We start from the raw sequence: 20,787 nt of genomic DNA on the forward strand, positions 1-20,787 counted from the left end.
GGACATTATTTAAGTAGCGTTTAATACATTTTAAATACAGTTTATATATGATTTGGTCAATAAATATCAAAGTATATATTGTTCTTCTGAAGCTCTCACATAAGGACAAGAGGATCTGGAGTTTGCTGTTTTATTTAACCTTGAAAGTTCACCAGGAGGAAGAATGACATTGGTGAGGATGGACATGATGGAGTTCTCTTTTCTGTTTCTTCTTCTCAGCGAGTCCCCTGAAAGATGAGGACTCTCATCTTATTAGCAGGACCTGCTACTGTAAGTTACCTACCCTTTTCTTCTTGTGAAAGGTAAGCTGATACCTGGGGTTTTTGAGGGCAGAGCTCCTTTCAACTGTGAACACATTTATGTATGAAGAGTCTTCTGCCTTGATTTTGTGGGTTAGGGAGTATGGTCATCCTAGGGCTCTGAAACCTTCATACAGATGATAAAGCCAGTTTAAAGCAGTCCTGTGTCCAGGAGAGTGGAAGGAGGATATTCCTCCTCATCAGTTTCCCGTGCATTCATTCTCTGCCTTAGGGAGTTTTGAGTAACATTTTCACACTTACAGAAGTGCAAAGGAGCTTCATTTCCACAAGATGACAGAGAGTCTACAAAGGCCATCATGGAACTAGCCTCTTACTCTCAGCTAGGAAAAATAAGTGCTTGACGAACATGCTATCTCAATCTATCTTTGTTCTAAGAATCAGCCCGGACAACACAGGCTTGAGAGGGAGAATTCACTTAATTAGATTTATTTTTTTTTTAAGATTTTATTTATTTATTTGACAGAGAGAGACACAGTGAGAGAGGGAACACAAGCAGGGGGAGTGGGAGAGGGAGAAGTAGGCTTCCCGCAGAGCAGGGAGCCCGATGTGGGGCTCGATCCCAGGACCCCAGGATCACAACCTGAGCCAAAAGCAGATGCTTAACGACTGAGCCACCCAGGCACCCCACTTAATTGGATTTAAAAAGAAACACTGCTTGAGTCCTTTATGGTTCTATCCCCATCCTTCAGCACCAGCTTCTTTCTGCCTCTCCTAGTGATAATTAAACATGAGAAGTTGCCTGTGTGATCTCAGGCAATAGCTTTTAAAGAGGGTCTGGATTTAAAGAAAGGCACCAATCCTGTTGGGGCTTTTGAAAGAGAGCTAAGTGTCTCATGTCTGGTGCCTCCTCATGTCACCTGAGGTTGGTAGATGGCATTCGGAAGGAACAAATAGCCAACTGGTTGGCCAGTTCTGTTGGGATGCCTTTAATTTGGGCCTTCTTTCTGAATGGGCTACCATGTAATGCTTTTATTTTCTTAATTCTTTTATGTCGCTGGAGGGAAGTTATTCACAATGTACCAAGAATTATTTTAATCAGACTACCCTCATTATTAAGCCTCTACTTTACCTGCCCAGAAAAGGGCCACATGGGTCAAGAGATTAGACTTCAATCCAGATCACCCCAGTGATGTCCAGTGTTGGTTGGAAGTTTGATTGGCTTTGCCTTCATTGCTCGGTAAATGCTCCTTTGCAGCTGGGACTGTTATGAAGGCCATTCCCAGAAAGAGGAGGACTGGTCTTTCAGTTAAGGCTGTGCCGCAAGCCATGGAATCTCCTTATTAGAAGTCCTTCTTCATGTGCTGAGATCAAATTCTATATAATGGCTACCCATTTAATACCCAGGCAGTGGGGATTTGGCAATAGAAAATGCACAGTCCATGCTCTGAAAATCTCTTAAAATTATCCTGTGCTACATACAGATCGATACTTTTTTTCACTTACAAAGCCCTTTGCCATACCTTCTCTCATTTAATTCTCAAACCATTAAGAAAGCCAAATAGGGGCTATTATTTTCATTTTCAAGATAAAGAAACAGAAACTTTCGGGACTTGCTCAGTGTCGCACAGCTGGGATTGGAACCCAAGGCCTTCGTCTCTACAATGCCCAGTGTGCTCTCCACACCACCCAGATGTCATAAATGGGTTGGGCTTTCCCAAACTGGCCGTGAGTTTATCACGTATAGCCTGCAGTCATGGACGCAGGAACGCACCACGCTTATCAGCAAAGCTGACAGCACAAGACTGCATCTGCGTTTTTCTGGTGAGAAACCCTTGGTAAAAATTGCTGCCGGTGGTGATATAATCCTATTCTATACATTAATTGCCTTTGACTTTTTAAAAAAATTTATGGTGGCCTGTTGCACCACTTATACCTAAACCAGCAGCCAGACACGTCTTATTCCCCTCCTCCCCTGACACGGTGACTGAGGCCATCGGAAGTGAAAGGGGAGGCCTGGGATCAAAGAGGTGAGAGATCATGAGGAACACAAAGCCTTCACCAGAGACTCCAAACCCAAATGTGAAGGCTGGCGGGTGAAGCCAGCAGGAGACACTCGCGTGGGGGCGGAGGGCGGTGGAGAATGTGTGCTCCTTCTCAAAGGGCATCTGGTGCCCAGCATCAGCTGACGGCTGTCATGCCTCAAATCAAGCCCAAGGTTGTCCGATCTTGAGGTGTTTTTCCAAGAGAATCTGGAAATCTAGACTCTGATGCAAATTCTTCTGATTGGATTGTTAAATATTAATGGCCGATTCAAACATGGTTAAGCCTAGGTAGGGTCAAAAACAAACAAATCAATCCTGTGATTTTCTTTTGCAACCTCTTCTCTTTATATCTGCAAGTAAATAATTTTTAGAAGAAATGCACCAGGACATAAACATGTGGTTAGAAGCATTTTTATTACCAGTGGTGTCCTGTATCTTTTCCACACTTGTGAGAAAGACAGCTTTCTGGAGCCAGGGTGTAAACAGGGTGTAAACTTTTAGGCAAGATCTGCTTGAATACCCACTTTTCTACTTTTGAACAACAATTTTTGTCTTTCCCCATGTCTATCATCTGTTGGATGAGGCCCTCATGCAAAGGTTCCCCACGGCACCCCCAGACAGCAGGCTGGGACAGGGCTTATGTATAGACCCCTGCTCAGTAGCTAACACCACATCTTTCCTTCCCATCCAAGAAAGCATAGGGGGTTCTAAATAAGTGAGAATGCTGGGAGGGGCCTTCCACTGGCCTTAATTAATTTTTTAAAAAGTAAATTCATCACAGACAGTATTCTACCTATCATTGGTAATGGTTCACGTGTGACACAGCTCACAAATTTCAGGACAACATGGTTAAGAGATGTTTCAAAAAATAAAAATAAGTAGGATATATCGCTAAGCTTCTCAGTAGATCAGCACTCTCTATCTCTGGTATTCTCAGCCAAGGCATGGTTGATTGGGTTGATGCCCCCAGCACATTCACCATTACGGTATCTGTTACAAGGGCCTTGGAAATGTCACCAGAGACACTTGGACTCTTGAGGAAAGATAAAAGAGATAAAAGACCATGTTCTCCAAAGCAATCAGACCATGTTCTCCAAAGCAATTTGAGTCTGCACCCAAACATTCTCACCTCCCTCACTGGCAACAGGGAGTCCGCACTTGAACTACTATTTGGATAATGTGAAGTCAAGTCTTGCCCACCAGCATAAACCAAGAAATAAAGCACTTCCATGCTGTTCGTTCATGTTCTTTGCTCCATGAATTGATGGAGAAGCTGAACACTAGAGCTTTCCCTGTTACCTGTTAATTTAGAATGATCTGTTTCCTTTCCACTGCATTAGAAAATGAAAATTCAAGAGGTGAAAATAGAAACCAGATTCAAGAAAGAGGAGCGAGACAAAGAGGTGCCTGGCAATCTGATACAGTACGCCTCTTGGGGGAAAGGTGTCTGGATCTCAAAGGCGGACTATCACAAAATGAGAGCAGAAGCAAGTCTATTTTTTTCCTAGGTCGCCACAGGGAACCAATCTAACCTATTTACAAGTGGTCTCAGGAGAACTCTCTTTAAATAGATATCTTGTCACCATCCTTTTCGTCATCTTCCATGATCACTTTGGGTGTCTCGTCCCGGAGCAGTGTCACACCTACAAAACAAAGCAACGATCTGCAATTAAGTGCCTCTAATGAAAATATTAGACAACCTTACAGTGTAGACATGGCACACAGGAGCATGGCAACCCAGACACCTCTTAGCATCTGCACAGCTAAGTGTTAAAGGTGCCACCAGAGTCAGGACGCTGGGTGCCTTATTTGGCCTGCCCAGAGGAGCTGTGACTCAATGAGGCACCACACTGGTGACCAGGAGACGCTCGACCTGGGAGTCAGAGGCAATGTTGACCCCCTGGTCTATGGTCTGCATTTAAGTTAGCAGCACAGGAAGACAAAAAGCAAGCAGGTTTTGGAATCCACTTGCTTTGGACCTCTCATTCTGCCACTCGCTCAGTCTGTGTTGGGCCAGTTAACACTTCCACATCTGAATTTTCTTGGATATAAAAGGCGTGCACTGATACTTATGTAAAGGGTTATTGTGCCAGTTGAACAAGAAACACAGGCTCACACCTGTGAGCCCCGTGTCCGCTTCTCCTTTCACACGTGCTAATTCGGTTCCCCTTTGAAAAGAATGGGTCAGCAGCATGAAGTCAAAGTTAAACACATTTTTCTAACATCTGGGGAAAAGACTGAGCTGAGGCTCTGAACATGCCATTTCTAAATGTCAGGACTGGTGGATGATAAAGTTTACGTGGTTCAGAGCAAAAGGAGAAATTCAAGAAAGTGTAGTGAGTGTTCATTAAGTTCTGTGGCTACAATTTTAAAAAGTTGCTCTTTATTTTTATTTGATTTTCTTCTTTGGGAGGATGAAAATATCCTTTCTTTTTGGGAATTTTAGGAGCATCAGATGGTTGGTGTTCTAGCCCTCAGGTCACAGCCTTACTAGGCAAAATTCAAAACTATCCCTATGTTGGGTTCCAATATATTTTGTGTTTTAAAAGTTTACTGGCCGTTGAAATTCAGAAGCCTGGGCACAATTTTCTGGACTGATCAGCCCAGTTAAGACCATCCAAGGAGGGCTGGGTGGTTCTGCTCATCCTGTAAATTGTGAAGTAGGGTCATTTGAATAAAAAGACAAAGGAAGCTGTGATTCAAGGCGAGTCCTCCATGATTTCTGTCATCCACTCCAGCCAACCACCACGGCCTTGCATCTTCCCCACCTTCTCATAATTGGAGACCTTTCAGTTCATTAAGCATTTCATAAAGATCTAAACATGAGGGTAGAAAGCTGTGCACCACAAGAGGCCTTTCTACAACACTGGACTCCATTCAACAGCGGCAAATTAATGAAAACTATGTGTTGATCTTAATGACTATTCATTTGATTCAGTTCCTAGTTTGTTCATATGGGTTCTTTACCAATTAGCTGATATTTATTGGAGGAGAAAAACAATTTCTAGAGTCTGGTTGAAACTGAGGATTTTGCATAAATCACTTATGAAACACAGTGGGTGATATTTTCTCTTCTACCAGCTGCAAGGAGGTTTAGATTTTTATTTGGAATTAAGGCTATCATGGTAGAAGAACAGAGAGTTAACTATGCTAAGCCCCCAAACTTTCTGTCCTGATTTCCTTGATATCTTTTCACATTAAGCCACATTTGAGTTGATTCAAAGTGGGCAAGAGTGTTTAAATTCCCAGATCCAAGTTAAATTTCTGATTACTTGGGGTATCCTTGAAACCTAGTCAGATGAGCATCTGGGCCAAAAAAAAAAAAAAAAAAAAAAAGTCCTGGGATTTCAGGGAAGGGAGGAACCTGTTTAGCCATCAAGGTCAGCCCTTTCCAAAGTAGGCTAGGTTTTCCACAGGGACACGGGAGGTAATTTCAAGTGGAAAGTGAACTAGCATTTGTATTAGTATAGTTAAGCATTATTTTTAGTGTCTTATAATGAAAAATACATATGGTAGCTCATGAAAATCTTGATTTCATGGCTGTCACTGCTTAGGGTGAGGCTGAAATCAGTAGCTTCTGTGTCATTAATACATTTTTATTCTTGATGCTTCAGATCTTCGACTTTGTTCCTTTGAAGATGAATGAGGTTTGATAAACACGGGTCTGTGGTTTAACCTAGTCCCGATCCTCTGTTCTCCTGTGGGAAGCAGAGGTGTGTCATTGAAGGAATGTACTCCAGAGCCCGGAACCTTTGCCTTCTTTGGTGGTCATTTAAATTTGAGCAAGTCACTTAACCTGTCTGAGCCTTGGTGTATTCATCTGAGAAACTGGAGAAAAAATAAATCCTATCTCCTTCAAGGGGTGACGCTGCCAGGTAAATGTAGACCAACATTCTTTGATGCTTCAGGCACACTTTTACATGAACCTCCATTAAAGCACATTTCACGTTGTAGGAATCACTGGAAAATACATCTATCCCCTCCCCCCCCACCGAAACTTGAGGGTCTTAAAGGATATTCTAGCATCTAGTACAGGGCTTGGGGTACAGTAGGGATTTAGAAAATGTCAGTTCCTACCCTCCTACTCTCTGTGGAGGAGAGTTTACGGGACTTGGCTGCTTGTTAGAACCTGGTATGTTTTTTAAGGCCAAAGCTGTCAGTCCCAGGTCTCTAAGGGTCAACCAATTAGCCTTGTAACAAGCTATTTTAGGCCATGATCCCATTCAGAGCTGGTTACCTGCATGACAGATGTATGGGAGCTGGGGCTAAGATACCTCCTGTCCTGGCAAGCCACACCAGAGAGAACACTCTATTCCCAGCAGGACAGAAGAGGTGTCACTTTCAAAGGATGCAACAGTCCCATTTCTCCAAGTACATTATTGAGCTTCGATCTCCAAATATTCATAGCTCATGGGCCAATTTTCCAAGAGGCTTCTCTTCAATGCTTCCGGCCTCATGATTTTTACTTTCTCTGGTTCCCATTGCCACAGACCTTCACTAAAGACTTCTTTTTCTTTTAAGCAGGTCTTGGCTACTCAGATCTTACTAATCACAACCCAGTGCACCCTGCCATGTAGTCACCAAGACGGGTGGCCCTGGCAAATGTGGGCCAAGTTGGGAGCAAACCTGGGGTTGGCCAGAAAACCGGAGATGATTCCTCACTGAGGAGTTGCCTGGCAGTTGGAACCTGTCAGATAAGCTCATTAACCTAGGGGAATGAAGGTAGTTAGCAAGAGATTTAGAAGAGAGAGATAATCCTTGTCCAGTCTTCACTTGCCAAGGGCTAATGAGAGGAGATGTCTCCAGAGTGCATTTGTCTGCGAGTTCCTCTCAACACCCTTATTAGAACGAATATGAGTCTCTCTGAACATCTGCCAAAGGCTCTATCCTTATCAGCTTAACTAGCATTCCGACTACTGCCAAATCTTTAGATACTAAAAGGCTCTTCAAAAATAAAGTGCTTCAGCTAATATGCTAATAAAAGCTAGAATCATAGAACACCATCTATAATTGCAAATGCAACACAGAGATTTGCTGATTCAAGGAATTCCATAATATGTATAGAGTCCATGGATATACAGCCTCCCTCTCCAGCTCTGTGTATTTTGCCCTGTTTGAGAAACATTTTTTTTTATTCAACTAGGAACCTGCTCTCCTAAGATGTGGATATTGGGATGCGGGCAGCATCCATTGCCAGAGAAACAGGGCTCAACATTTTAGGAAGTCCCTTGAATCAGTAGGTTTATATGGAAAGGTAAAACACTGAGGCTAGGAAAATTCTCACCTTTAGAAATGGTTTGAGTAATCTCAAAGAATATCAGGTTGAAGGGAATGGAGAGGAACTGACATTTATTGAGGACTTTCAAAACACCAGGATCTGTGCTAGGTGCTTTATGTGCTTTATTTAATTATGTTAACAATCCTGGGAGACAGATTTTATGGTCCTGCTTTCAGAGATGGATGGAATGAAGGAGGCTCTTTTGTTTGTGCTAGTTGCCCAGGGTCACAAAGCTAGAATGATCAGAACCAGATATCAAACTTAGACCTTTCTGACTGCAAAGCCCATGTTCAGTGCTGTGTGCTAAGGTGACTCTCTGCCCATAAATATTTTTGTTCCTCTACCAAGTCTTTCCCTAAGAGAACTTCAATAAAAAACAAATATAAGAATGGGTAAAAAATAAAGTCTCCTAATGGAGAACTTGGAATTGCAGAATTGTGATTTCCAAATAGAATATCAAATCAACAGATACTTACTGAGTATTGCTATATAAAAGGGACTGGACTAGATATCAAGGTCAATACCAGCACAGTTCTCATGAATTCATCAACTGTAAGTCAATGTTAAGAACAGCTACAATAATGGCAGCAAGATCCATAAAGACCATACTGAAAGAGATGACAAAGTCTTGGTATTTGCATGCCCGTGTCTACTACAGAGTTAGTTCAGAATAGAAAAGATTCATTTTGGACTTGGAGGAGTCTGTTAGCAGAGACTCTGAGCTAGCTGAGTCTTCAAAGGTGACTAGAACCAGGACAGAGGCAGAAGTGCAGGAAATGTATGATGGGTTGGAGGATCAGTGCAGGTAGGAATGCATGCAGCTTATGAGAAGCATGTTTGAGGCAGTTCAGATCCTGCCAGTTGGTCTTCAGTCCATTTCTCCAGAGAAGTGCCTCCTCAGGCTCCATGCCTCCTTGCCTGGCTCTGCTCCACAGAAATCAGTAACCTTGTCTGTACTCCTGACTGTCTATTCATGATGTCTTCTTTTGAGCCTTCTTTTAATTTTTTTCTTTATTAAATAAAATAATGGGGAAACATAGTTCTATAACAACAAAATCCCATCTCCCAAAGTGTCCCTTCTGGATTGCCGTAGTGCCAAAACAGTGAAAAACTGCCCACAGGTGAGACAGACCTGTCTTAGAGCCCCAGCTCTGCCACATCATTGTGTTTGATCCTGAACATAATTTGGTCCATTTATCTGTCCACCTAATCATCCCATCATCAATCCAACCAATCAGCCAAGCAGCTATCCATCCATCAATGCCATCCACAGAAGACTTTAAGTTACTGAAATTCTCTTTCAGTTTCTTTACCTATAAAGGGAGTTAACAGCTACCTTTCTTGTGTTATTCAGCTGATTTTAAAAAATCCATGAGACATACCAAACTCCCTACCTAATATTTAGTAGGGTCTCAATAAACAATAGTACATTTTCTTCTCTGCCACCACCCTCCAAATATCTCTAACACACACACACACACACACACAGAGACACACACTTAGTCTTATAATCTAATCATGAGTATATATGTCTTATTCCCTAACCTCCACGTAAAATTCTCAGGGACAAGGCTATATTTCACTATTTTGGCTACTGCATAGTCTGGGCTGTGCACAGAGTTCAGCAAGATTTTTGAGTTTGATTTGACACATATTAAGATAGCTCTCATGAAGATGATACTTTCAGGATTAAAAAAAAAGAAATCTTGCCATTTGCAATGACGTGGATGGAACTAGAGGGTATTATGCTAAGTGAAATAAGTCAATCAGAGAATGACAATTATCATATGATCACACTCATATGTGGAATTTAAGAAACAAAACAGAGCATCATAGGGGAAGAGAAGGAAAAATAAAACAAGACAAAATCAGAGAGGGAGATAAACCATAAGAGACTCTTAATCATAGAAAGCAAACTGAGGGTTGCTGGAGGGGAGGGGGGTGGGGTAACTGGGTGAGGGACACTAAGGAAGGCACATGATGTAATGAGCACTGGGTGTTATGTAAGACTGATGAATCATTGAACTCTACCTCTGAAACTAATAATACATTGTATGTTAATTAATTGAATTTAAATAAAAAAATAAAATAAATTAACATTTTTATTATGGGAGTTTTCATATTTTCATATATATATATAGAAAACCATATAATTAATACTTATTAACATCTTGTCATTTGTTTTATCTAATTGTCTTTATTTTTGAGTATTGTAAAGCAAATTCCCTGTAACGCTTCTGTATGTATCTCTAACACTAAAAGCTTTTTAAAACCATAACTAAAATGCCATTATCATACCTGACAAAATTAACAATAAATACTATTTCATCTAAGAAAAAAGATGATACTTTCAGGGATTGTTTCTATAATTTGTTACTAAAGATAGCTCTCGCTATTTCTGTATCTCTCTTTCTCTCCTTCTCTCTCTCTCTCTCTCTCTCTCATTGAAGATTTGGTCAATACAGCCAGCCAGATGTCTTGGGAGAATCAGCCATCAGTCGTAGGATGCATGATCCATGGAAGGCTGGGGAGGAGGATATGTCAACTCTTTTCAAGGACCCACTGACATTTCTATTTCATTGGCTCAGTGGATCTGACCAGTTCTGCTGAAGCACGAGGAATGCCCTGAACCTCCCCCAGCTCCCAGTCAGCCCTGGGGGAGCTGCCAGGGAAGGTAAGCCTGAAAGGCAGCAGTAAATGCTGCTCCCCCCACAGAGCGCTTCTGTGTGACACAGCTTGCTGGGCCAAGACAGAGGCCATGCCCGTGGCACCTCCAGATGGTAAGGTTCTTGACCTGGTCCCATCACCCCCTGCAAATGCCTTGCCCCAGCCTTTTTACCTGCTGCAAAGGGGGACACGTGCAGGGCAGGTGTGTCTTTTCTCCTTGGTTTTTTCTGTTCCAGGTCAGTGTTATGAAGAGCTGGACTCATTTTGCCCTTTGGGTGTCTCTCTTGAATGTCGTATCTTTTAAGTAATTGTTCTGAAAGGACACCTGCGTGGTTAGGGAAACAGAGGGAGAAACAGGGTCATATACATATATCCTGATACATAAGGACAATGCATGCGTATTTGCACATATCCCTAGTGATGGTAGTCAGTATAGCTTTTCAAACTTATTTTAATAAAAGCTTTTTTTGTATTAGGAATTAGTATCTGTTGAGGTGACACAAAGGGTTTTGCATGCCTGATTTTATTTTAGCCTCACAAAACCCTGAGGAACTTAATATTACTGTCACTATCACCTATCTGAGGAAGGCGAGGCACAGAAAACATGGCCCCAGTAACACAGCTCGTAGGGGTCCGAGCCAGGAAGTGAGCCCAGGTCTGTCCACCTGCGGGGTCCATCCTCCTTAGAGCAGTGGATCATTTGCTGCTCTGCAAGCCACATGCTCTGCTCTTCAGGGACTTACCTGCCTTCTCACCTCTCCCACACGTGACGTTTCTCTCCATCATTTACAAACTCTCTGACAGCAGCCTCCTCTACACAACTTTCCACAATTCCCTGCCCAGGCTGAGCTCTCGGGGTCCTTATGAAAGGACCTCATTATGGCCTTACCACTTACTGCATATTTCAGCCATTTATGCGCTTCCCTTATTTCCTATAAAACTGACAGTTCCTTCTCAGGAAGCTCTGTGTTCTATTTGTTTTGTCTCCCTCCAAGTGGGTTGTGAGTGGCGAGGACACTAGATCAATGGCCCGGAGGGAAGGAGAAAAGGAAGTAAGAACAAACAAAACTTTGGGAAGCAAGAGAGTCACACATCACACATGAGGTTGTTATGGAGACACGGTAGCTGTTCCCCAAACCATTTTGCTTTTCTCCTGGGCACACACACAGCTGGGCGGCATCTCTCTGCCTCCCTTGCAGTCAGGTGAGGTTTGTGACTGAAGGAAGTGATGTGGGCCACTTTCGGGTCTTCCAGTCTTCCAGTCTATTCTGCCCCACCCCCACCACCCCTTGTTACCCCTCATCCACGTGCCTGCTGGATGCTAATGCTCATGGTGACTTTGAAAGCCACGTGCTGGTGATGTCCGAACCTCCATCAGCCGGAGTCCCTGAATTACCGTTTGGAGCAGAACCTGCCTCCCCAACTCGCACTACTGATGAGTGAAAAAAACCTTGCGTTGTGCCACTAACATTTTGGAATTCATTTGATATAGCAGCTGGCCATACTGTAATGAAGACAGGTGCAGGGAGAGTACGAGTGATTTAAAAACACCCAAATATGTGAGGAAAAAGTTGTAAGACCAATGTGATCTCGTGGTAGTGGCCCCCCTTCACAGACGTGCAAACTGACCTCATTGTCCATTACCTGGTATAAAAGGTGGGATGTGCAATGCTGGTGTATCTTTTCTCCTTGGCTTTTTTTGGTCTGACTCAACATTCAGGGCAACCTGTGCATTTTTTCCCTTTCTTGGCTTCTTTTTGAGATCACAGTCTTTAATGAACTGGTCTGAAAGGTCATCTGATGTTGATAGGATGCAAAGAAAAAAAAAGAATATAACATGAGTAAGGGTCACTCACAAACTGGTTGGTTTCCAAGTACTTGCAGAAGCCATTTGGTCTGAAAAAGAAAAGGATTTATATATTTTGGCCTAGCGTACAGAAGACTTTCGTAGCCTTGCACAAATACATAGAATAAAACAGAAAACTGGGATAGTCTATAAAACTCCAAATGAAGAGAGCTCCAATGGCCAGATAATCAAAGCAAAGAAGAACTTTAAAATATAGTTAGGCAAGCCACAGAGTGGGTTTGAGTTGAATTTCTGATAGAATAGGTTTTCTTTGCTAAATGCTCTTTCTTAATTTTTGCTCAAGGCTTGCTCTCTTGAAGACTCCAGCCTTGTAATAAGGTTCTCCACAAATTCCTCACCTGCCTTCATTTCTGTGGCCAGCCAGATCGCGCTGACCATTCACACTTGCCTTCAGCATTGGCCTCTTCATCCACTTCCCCACTGGCAATCCAATTCTCCCATTTGCCCAGCCTCACTCAGGTCCTCTTGTCTTCTTACTCAGCTCTTTACCTTCCTCAGTCCCCCGAGCTCATGAAGCTTGGATTCTACATCGTGTCCATCAGATGTCAGTGCGTGTGATGAGTCCAATGTGATCACTCCTTTCCCATGAAAGTATGTTCTCTGCTCCATCTGACTCCTCAATGCTTTGGCTGATGGTGTGCTTCTTTGAGCATCTCTGTCATTGTTCTAGACAATGACACTTGTTTGTTCTATCAGGGTTTATCTCCTGCTCTTGACACAGCCTTCTTAGAGATTAAGGATTATATCCTTTTGATAATTTTATTCTTAATTGCCTCTCCCTCCCATAAATGCATTTTGAATGGATAAATGGAGTGGACTGATCCGAGTTCAGTTGCTGACTCTGTCACTTGTTAGTTCTGAGAACTTGGGCCTTAATTTCTAGGAACTTTAGTATTGTCTCAACTTTTAAAGTGGGGATAATTTTAAATCAGTGTGTGTGTGTGTGTGTGTGTGTGTGTGACAGAGACAGAGAGAGAGGACTACATTTGCTAATGTTGGTAAAGAAGTTGTTACATTTGATATATTTTAGATCTTCAAAAGAATGTTCATTCTGGTCATTGCTCAACCCCTAACCTTCCACAAAGCCCAAAGGAAAGCCCACCTTCCTGCCTTGTCTCCATAAGTCTTTCCCAGTCCTGGGTGTCCTTTCTCATTTTCTGGATATCCACAGGATTTTTGCTCATGTAACACATTTTCTGCATATGTCTTCTTTGCCTCCTTTGATGACAGGTATCTTGTGTTTTTATCCCCTTACAGCAATTAATAAATATTTGTTGAATGTATGCTTGAATGAATGAACTCAAGCATGTTATGTATAAGGAGAGAGTCTATTAGGGTTCAAAGAAGCCACAGACAATGAAGCTGTCTGTCTTCTCCGGAAACTCTCTATGGCCTGTGTTTTATACATCTACAACTGTGAATGGATTTGGGGAAATTCAGAGATTAATTGGAAATGTTCGGCCCCTTCTTCTTTTCCTTCCTCCCTTCTTTCTTTTTTCCTCTGTTCCTTTTTTTTTTTTTAAAGATTTATTTACTTATTTTTAAAGATTTTATTTATTTATTTGACAGAGAGGGAGAGCACAAGCAGGGGGAACAGCAGGAGAGGGAGAGGGAGAAGCAGGCTCCCCGAAGAGCAGGGAGCCCAACTCAAGGCTGGATCCCAGGACCCTGGGATCCCCGAAGGCAGACGCTTAACGGACTAAGCAACCCAGGTGCCCCCTCTCTGTTTCTTTTTTATGTAAATATTCAGGTCAGTGTCTTTAAAACGTGGAGGATTAAATGTGTCAAACTTGTTCCCTTCAGTTTCGTGGGTCTAGACATAACCTGTGTCATTCATAATGTATTTATTCGACAAACACTGATGAAGCTCCTCCTCTATGCCAGGCCTTGGGCAAGATTCTAGGACTAAAAAGACAAATAAGAAATAGTCCTTCCTTTCAAGTTGCTACAGTCTATTGGACTTTATGTCTGGATGGTCTTTTGTTTTAGAAAACACAATATACATGAGAAAACTACCATTAGAAATAGCTAGTAACCACACATTATTATGCCTGCATCATCCAAAGATCACAGTACATAACCAAAAATCAAATAGCATCATTCCCTTCAGCCATATTTAATAGTAATAAATATTTCCTTTCACCTACAGGATTTGAATAATTCCATCCAATCATTTCAATTTAATAAACATTTATTGAGATCATACTGCATGTAAGGCACTGAACCATATGCTTTTAAGTTTACATATACAAAAAAACAGAGGTGAGAGGGAACTTTATTGAGTACTTTTATATACCAGATGATTTCACATCCTTCTAGTGTGTGGGAATGACCAACACCTTCTCTGATTCGTCAATGCCTGTGTTTTACCAGTTGTTAAATATTCATAACATATCCTAAACACACAATCTCATTCAGTTCTCACACTAAGCCCACAAGTAAGGTGTACAATTATCCCCAATTTGCCGATGAGGAAACTGAGATTTAGAAGGCCAGATGAAAGGCTAAAGGTCACATTCCTGGCAGATTATGGCATCAGGAGTAAGTTCAGGCTCTTGGGACCATGTTTCTTTTTTTCTTCTTTTTTTATTTAAAAAAATTCTTTATTTAAATTCAATTTCATATTATTCGTTTCAGGGGTAGAATTTAGTGATTCATCAGTTGCATACAACACCCAGTGCTCATTCCATCAAGGGCCCTCCTTAATGCCCATCACCCCATTATCCCATCCCTCCACCCCCTCCCCTATGTTTCTTAATGCCTAGCTGAAAATGCAATTTTAAAAATTTATTGCCACATAGCACAATTTCTCCCCATATCATACATACCATAGACATTTGTTGAATGAATAAATATTGCTCAGAATGAGTGCTGCCCAGCTGTGGGGGTCTCTGGAAGGACAGGCTGGATATGGACCAGTCATGGGTCACCATTCCAGCCCAGGATGCGACTCAGTGCACAGTACAGCAAGGCATTTGCTTCAGTTTTGACTTTTACTTCAATTGCACTTTTTCCCACTTTTGGAGAAATCCTGAACATAAACTATCTTGATGGCAAATGGGGAGGGGGGAGAGTCATAACCAGGCGAGACATAAACAAAGGCTATGAATATGCAAAAGGCCTATCCATCAAACGTCTGAGTGTCTCATTTTTAGAAATGGGTAGAGGCAGAAATGTTTCTGGTATTTTCATTACAAAGGTTATGCAAAAAGTCCGTTCTGGAAAGGAAACAGATTGACAATAAAGCAGAAAAAGGCTATTTAAAATTCTGTCTTGATAGGCAAAGAGAGATATTTGAAATATTTTATTGGCACTGCACATGGGGTGTAAGTGTGCTGGCAAATACTAGAAACAAGCTCTGTTGCCACATTCCACTTATTGCCTCAAAAATCCTCTGCCTGGGACTCGGTCAGACCCAAAAAAGAGGACAATGCCTTTTCTCTCTTTTTGTAACTCTAATGAACCTCTCTCCGTGCCTCCGCTAATATTTACACGGCAGACCCCACAGAGTCATGGCTATTTGCCTGTCCATCTGGTGTTGGCTGTCACCAGAAGGTACACACGATTGGGTTTCAGGGGGCCTCCCTTTGACTTGCAGAGAATGGCAGAGACCCCTCCTTTCTGACTTCCACTACTGACATTCACGCTGGGGCTTTTACCTAAGTGGTCACAACGAGGGTCTAGCTTGTCCAGTCTGTCTTCTGGGAGCTCCAATGGCTGCATTTGTTCAGTGGACATCATCGAAGGAGGTGTTTCTTGGGCAGCACTAGGGAAGCATAAGAAATAAGGCCATTAGTGTGTCCTTTGTTCATTTGTTCACTTATGAAATGAGTATATTTATTGATCACTTACTATTACATTCTCAATTTAATCCTATTTTTCAAATCTGCTTCTTTTATTACCTACTAGAAGCTCTAATTTAAGATTTAAGTCAAAATAAATGAAACACACACACAAACACACACACACACACACACGGATTTATTGATAATTGCCGTGCATCAAATGTTCAATATTTATCTTCTTTCAGAAGCACTGTGGGAGTTTCAGAACGAATACTTGTCAATTCTGAATTAGAAATGAGTTAGCTGAGAATTACAGAAACTCTTGATTAAATCTTGTCTGTATTTTCTGTTGAATTCTGCAAAATAGGATTATGCCTACTTTGCAGATGAGGAAACCAAGGATCAGAAAATACAATTAATTTATTTAGTCACACAATTATTAAATAGCCAAGATCCAAATTTTTAAACAGCCTGGATCTAAATCCAGTTCTGAAGACTTCCAGTAGACACCTAAGACTCTCAGACAGTGATTCTTTTGAACGCAAATTGAACCAAGCCTCTGGTTTTCTATCATTACATGCTATATTTTATATGCATGTATGTATTACATACATATAGCATGTATATATATGCATTACATACATATAGCATGAAGTATATAATATAAAATAACTATAAAGTAATGAGATTTGTAGGAAAAAAATCTAGCTCTTGAAATGGATCCTTATTATTTTCTCCCTAGAGATTTCCGACACTAGAGCAAGTCTGCTCCCTCTTCCCCCCATTTTTCCTAAACCACAAATCCATTGAACTTTCCAGAGCTATTAGCTGTAGCCATTGTCCAGGAGGAGTGGAAATCCAGAATGGACATGTGACAGGTCTGAATGAGAAATGCATTAGTTGAGACTTACAGAATCTGATTCTGTTTCTTCCTGATAATTTATTACTCATGTCCCATCATAGTAAGAATGTTTAGAGAGGAATAAGATTAAAATGACCCAAACCGATCCTCTTTTCTTGAGATTCCTGGTTCACTGGCATGCAGATGAACACAGGGACTAGTGGTGTTAACATTTCAGGTTCATAGAATGAGTTCAACTCAGTCGTCTTCTGAGGAATAAGCCAGTTTTTCTCCAGGAAGGCTGGAGGGCTTCTCCCCCCGCTCCTCCCCCCCCCCCCCCCCCCCCCCCCCCCCCCCCCCCCCCCCCCCCCCGCCCCGCCATGAGCTGAGATCACTGCATAGCAGATGGAGCTGTTCACGGATTACTTGACCCTGGCTTTTAGTGTCACTCTGAGCAGACTGATTGTACTGAGTGACTTTAGCAGAAATCAATTCCGACCATTGTTTTAGTGTTTGTATAGAGACTGCCAGCTCCCTGGGACCATATGATGCTCACTTGGGTGGCTAGCCCCCACCTGCTTGAGCAGAGAAGGGAGTTATGGACCATCAGTCAGGATGAGTGGGCTCAGTGCTGAGGCCCAGAGGTGAAGTGACAGCCTCAAATACGGCCTGTGCACCTACTTAACGAATCTTCCTCCTCTCTGGGCAGAAAATCGCGGGCTCTGTCCTTGACTCTATGCTGGAAATCACCCCATGGAGGACCTAGTCACGAAATATTCATTCTCCGGAAGGACAGCTGAGGCCCAAAGACATTGAGGTCACCTAGTATCAGTAGCACGCTCAGAGTCAGAGTGATCACTCGAACCCAGGCCTCCTGCCTTCTACTCTAGGTCCCCTCTGGCAATGGTCCCCCTCTCCCTTTCTCCACCCACAGTCAGCTCTTCTTTGTACTTGGATCACATGGCCGCTCCTGTGTGCTCAATAGCGGGTTATTTAATTTGAATCTGAGTTTTCGAGTTCCAGGGGATCTAGGTAAAATCTCAGCTCTCTACTGAAAAAGCTGTATGACTTTGATGAAGTAGCTAAATCTTTGTGACGTAGTGAGGGTAAATGGAGCCCAAGTACGATATAATCATGTTTGCCCTTTCTTCTATAAGTGACAGCTGCTATGCTAGAATGAGCAAAGCCTAGCATCCTTGTGGTGTGCCCGTCGATAGGCACCCAGAGACATAGGTCCTTCTCTGTCCCCCTATCCCATTCCTAGCCTCCCTTTTCCTATCTGTAAAATAGAGAGAACGGCATCTACCTCACAGAGCTACTATAAGGGTTAACTAGAACACCTCGCGGCTTTGCACATTGCGGGTACTCCATCCATGGCAGCCATTGCTCTGTAGCTGATGAAGACCAGTCACCTTCTCTTCTTAGAACAGGAATTGGGAGATCAGGGGACTGGGAAGGAACTCCACCAGACTGCAGAAGGACAGACAAGCCGGAGCAGGGGCTGCAGCTGAGGACGGGGTGGGAGGGGGAGCCAGCCTCCACCAGCACAGAGCTGCTCCTAGTTTAGGGCAGGAGTATCAGTTCCTCAGCTAAAAAACATTGGTCAGTTCAGTCTGAGGTCAGAAGTAGGTTGGGAATTTTGTCCTTTCTCTAAATACCGAGTAAGTTCCTTAGTTGGATGTTAGAATATGAAGTTTAACTCCAGGCCACTGACTGCAAGCATTTGGTGCAATATGGGGTAGAGCAAATGTTTGGTTACTTGTACCACTCTCTAGCTGGGTGAACTTGGGAAAGTGGTATGCCCTCCTGAAAACTTAGTTTCCACATCTGTAAAATGGGCTGATAGTGGCTCTTCTCCAGGATTGACAGTATTCACAATACAGCGTGTGTAGGGTTTCCAGCCCAGATCCCAGCACATGCTGACACTTTAAGAAGTGTAGGTTGCTTTGTTTGTTCTTCGCCATGCTCCCCTTGTGATTATGGCATGTATATCTTCACTGAACCATTGGAGCCATCTCCTGGCCCCATCCATGGCCTTCTCCAAAGCTAATAATGAGATTAGAGCGATCCAAGGTACAAACCAATGGCAGGCCCCCCCCTTTCCAAGTCTAGGGAACATGGTACTACTGATTCTTAGGAGCGAGCTGAAACGTGGCTTAGTCGTAATGAAATTCTAAAAAATTCTAAAGAATTTCCCCAAAGTAATCAGCTCTGGATTTACCTGATGGAATAAAAAGTTAGGTTATGTCTACAGCCCAGTGTGGTATCTGATTATGTACAATTCATATCCTTTGTCAAATCTCTTTTTAACTAGAGGATTTAATTCAGGTCAAAAAGTACTACGTTTTAAAATCAAGTTTGTTCATTAAAAGACTAAATTTGCAGTATTCCTCCTAGGAGTGACTCTTCCTTGAAGTAGGGCACGGAAAGGGTTTTTTGGTAAGCACACTCGCCCCAGCCTCCCACACTGTGAGAATATGCAGATACACCAATATTCCTCTCTGGAACTTAGCAATTTAATTTGCAAGAATTCTGACTCTCACAGAATTCAGGACTCTACCTCCCTTAGAAAAAATGTCTTGAAGGTGATACCTTTTCCTGCTCCCCACCTAGCCCCAGTTTAGCCTTGCTCCAGAAAGCACACCCTTGCACCCCCGCCCCCCGCGGCCCCCCTCCCCGCCCTTGCTCCACCAGCTGCAGCCCTCTTTGTCCCAGCAACCATAAGGAAGCTGTAACTTATTGGAAATTTGCTTTTCTTGCCAGAAAAGTTCTTGGAGTAAAAATTGGAAACACTTACCAATGAGTGCAGGCGCTGGGATGAGGCGAGAGATGGGGAGGGCAAGCCTCCTCCCTGAAGCTGGGCCGGCTCTTCTGCTGCAGCCGCTGCTTGCTGCCCGGCTCCAGTTCCTCTTATCTAGGGACCAGCTGCTGCTGTTGCCATGGGGATGCTCCGTTTCACAGGCGCCAGGGCAAGGGGGATGGAGAGGGAAAGAGGACTAATCTCGCTGTCTCTGCTCCCAACTGCAATAATTGTCAATTTCAAAAACACAATACAGAGTTGTGCTTTGAGTACCTAGTGTGCAAGGCTGGAGAGATCTAGACAAGCCAGCTAGAACCACCCTACGCAGTAGGGTTTTTTGTTTTTTGTTTGTTTGTTTGTTTTTTGGCCCGACTTTGCAAATATGGAAGCTGAGGCACAGTCATATTAAGTGACTTGCCCAAAAGGTGACTCAGCTAAGATCTACTTGAGTGTAAATTCAAAGTACTTTCACTCACCATCCGGGCCCCTTAGAGTAGTATCAGGGTGAGAAGAATAATAGCAATCGCTGACATTTACAGAAGGCTTCCCGAAGGCTAGGCACTCTTCTTTACACGTCCGGACACATTTCATCTTCATAACAGCCTTGCCAGAGAAGTGGCTGTCCGCATCCCCATTTCACTGATGGGGCGCTGAGTTGATAAATCATCTGCACAAGACCTCTCTGCTAGTAAATGGTAAGGCTAGAGTTTGCATTGGGCAATGGGATGTAGAGTCCTTGCTCTTAACCTGTTTGCAGCACTGCTTGCCAAAGAGAGCATTTCAGAAAGAACAGCGCATAGTGAAGAAAGCAGCCCTCACCATCTGGGGTAGGTGTGGAGGCCAGGGAAAATTTGCTCCTTCAAAGGAACCAAAGCAAATGTTCTAATATGAGGAATTCATATGCAGTCCAGGAAAGGGCAGGGGGAGCAAAGGGTGCTGAAGCGAGGCTGGCAGTGTGATGTGCTGTCATATGGAGAAGAAGGTTCTGTGTTTGGGGCAAGCTCACTGGAGGAAATGTCCTGTGCCTAGCAGAGGAGTTCGTAGTCTGTGGTCTGGGCATGAAGAGCAGGGAGGTTAGTCTAGGGGATGAGGTAGGGATCAGCGGGAGGGGCTTGAGACCCCTGAGGGCAGCCAAGAGACCACCCACCAGTGATGCCCAAGAGGTGGGTTCTCATAGATGAGGTACAGTACAAACCACGCATGTGGTTTCCTTTCTTTCCAGAGGCTGCATGCAGCGCGGTTCTTGA

General features: G+C 43.0%; 1 protein-coding gene across 1 annotated transcript; it reads right to left on the reverse strand.

Moving 5' to 3' along the window:
• Window positions 1-2,707: 2,707 nt before the first annotated feature.
• On the reverse strand, window positions 2,708-19,615 carry PPP1R17 (protein phosphatase 1 regulatory subunit 17). The gene is made up of 5 exons (XM_032401198.1): window positions 19,538-19,615; window positions 15,774-15,880; window positions 11,892-12,044; window positions 10,420-10,572; window positions 2,708-3,945 (listed from the first exon to the last, which is right to left on the reverse strand). The coding sequence occupies exons 2-5, from the start codon at window positions 15,853-15,855 to the stop codon at window positions 3,866-3,868; spliced, it is 468 nt and encodes a 155-aa protein (XP_032257089.1). The 5' UTR covers window positions 15,856-15,880; window positions 19,538-19,615; the 3' UTR covers window positions 2,708-3,865.
• Between the last annotated feature and the right edge of the window lie 1,172 nt (window positions 19,616-20,787).

This window comes from Phoca vitulina, unplaced genomic scaffold, assembly GCF_004348235.1.
Source record: "Phoca vitulina isolate PV1807 unplaced genomic scaffold, GSC_HSeal_1.0 scaffold4, whole genome shotgun sequence".
NCBI classification, from domain to species: domain Eukaryota; kingdom Metazoa; phylum Chordata; class Mammalia; order Carnivora; family Phocidae; genus Phoca; species Phoca vitulina.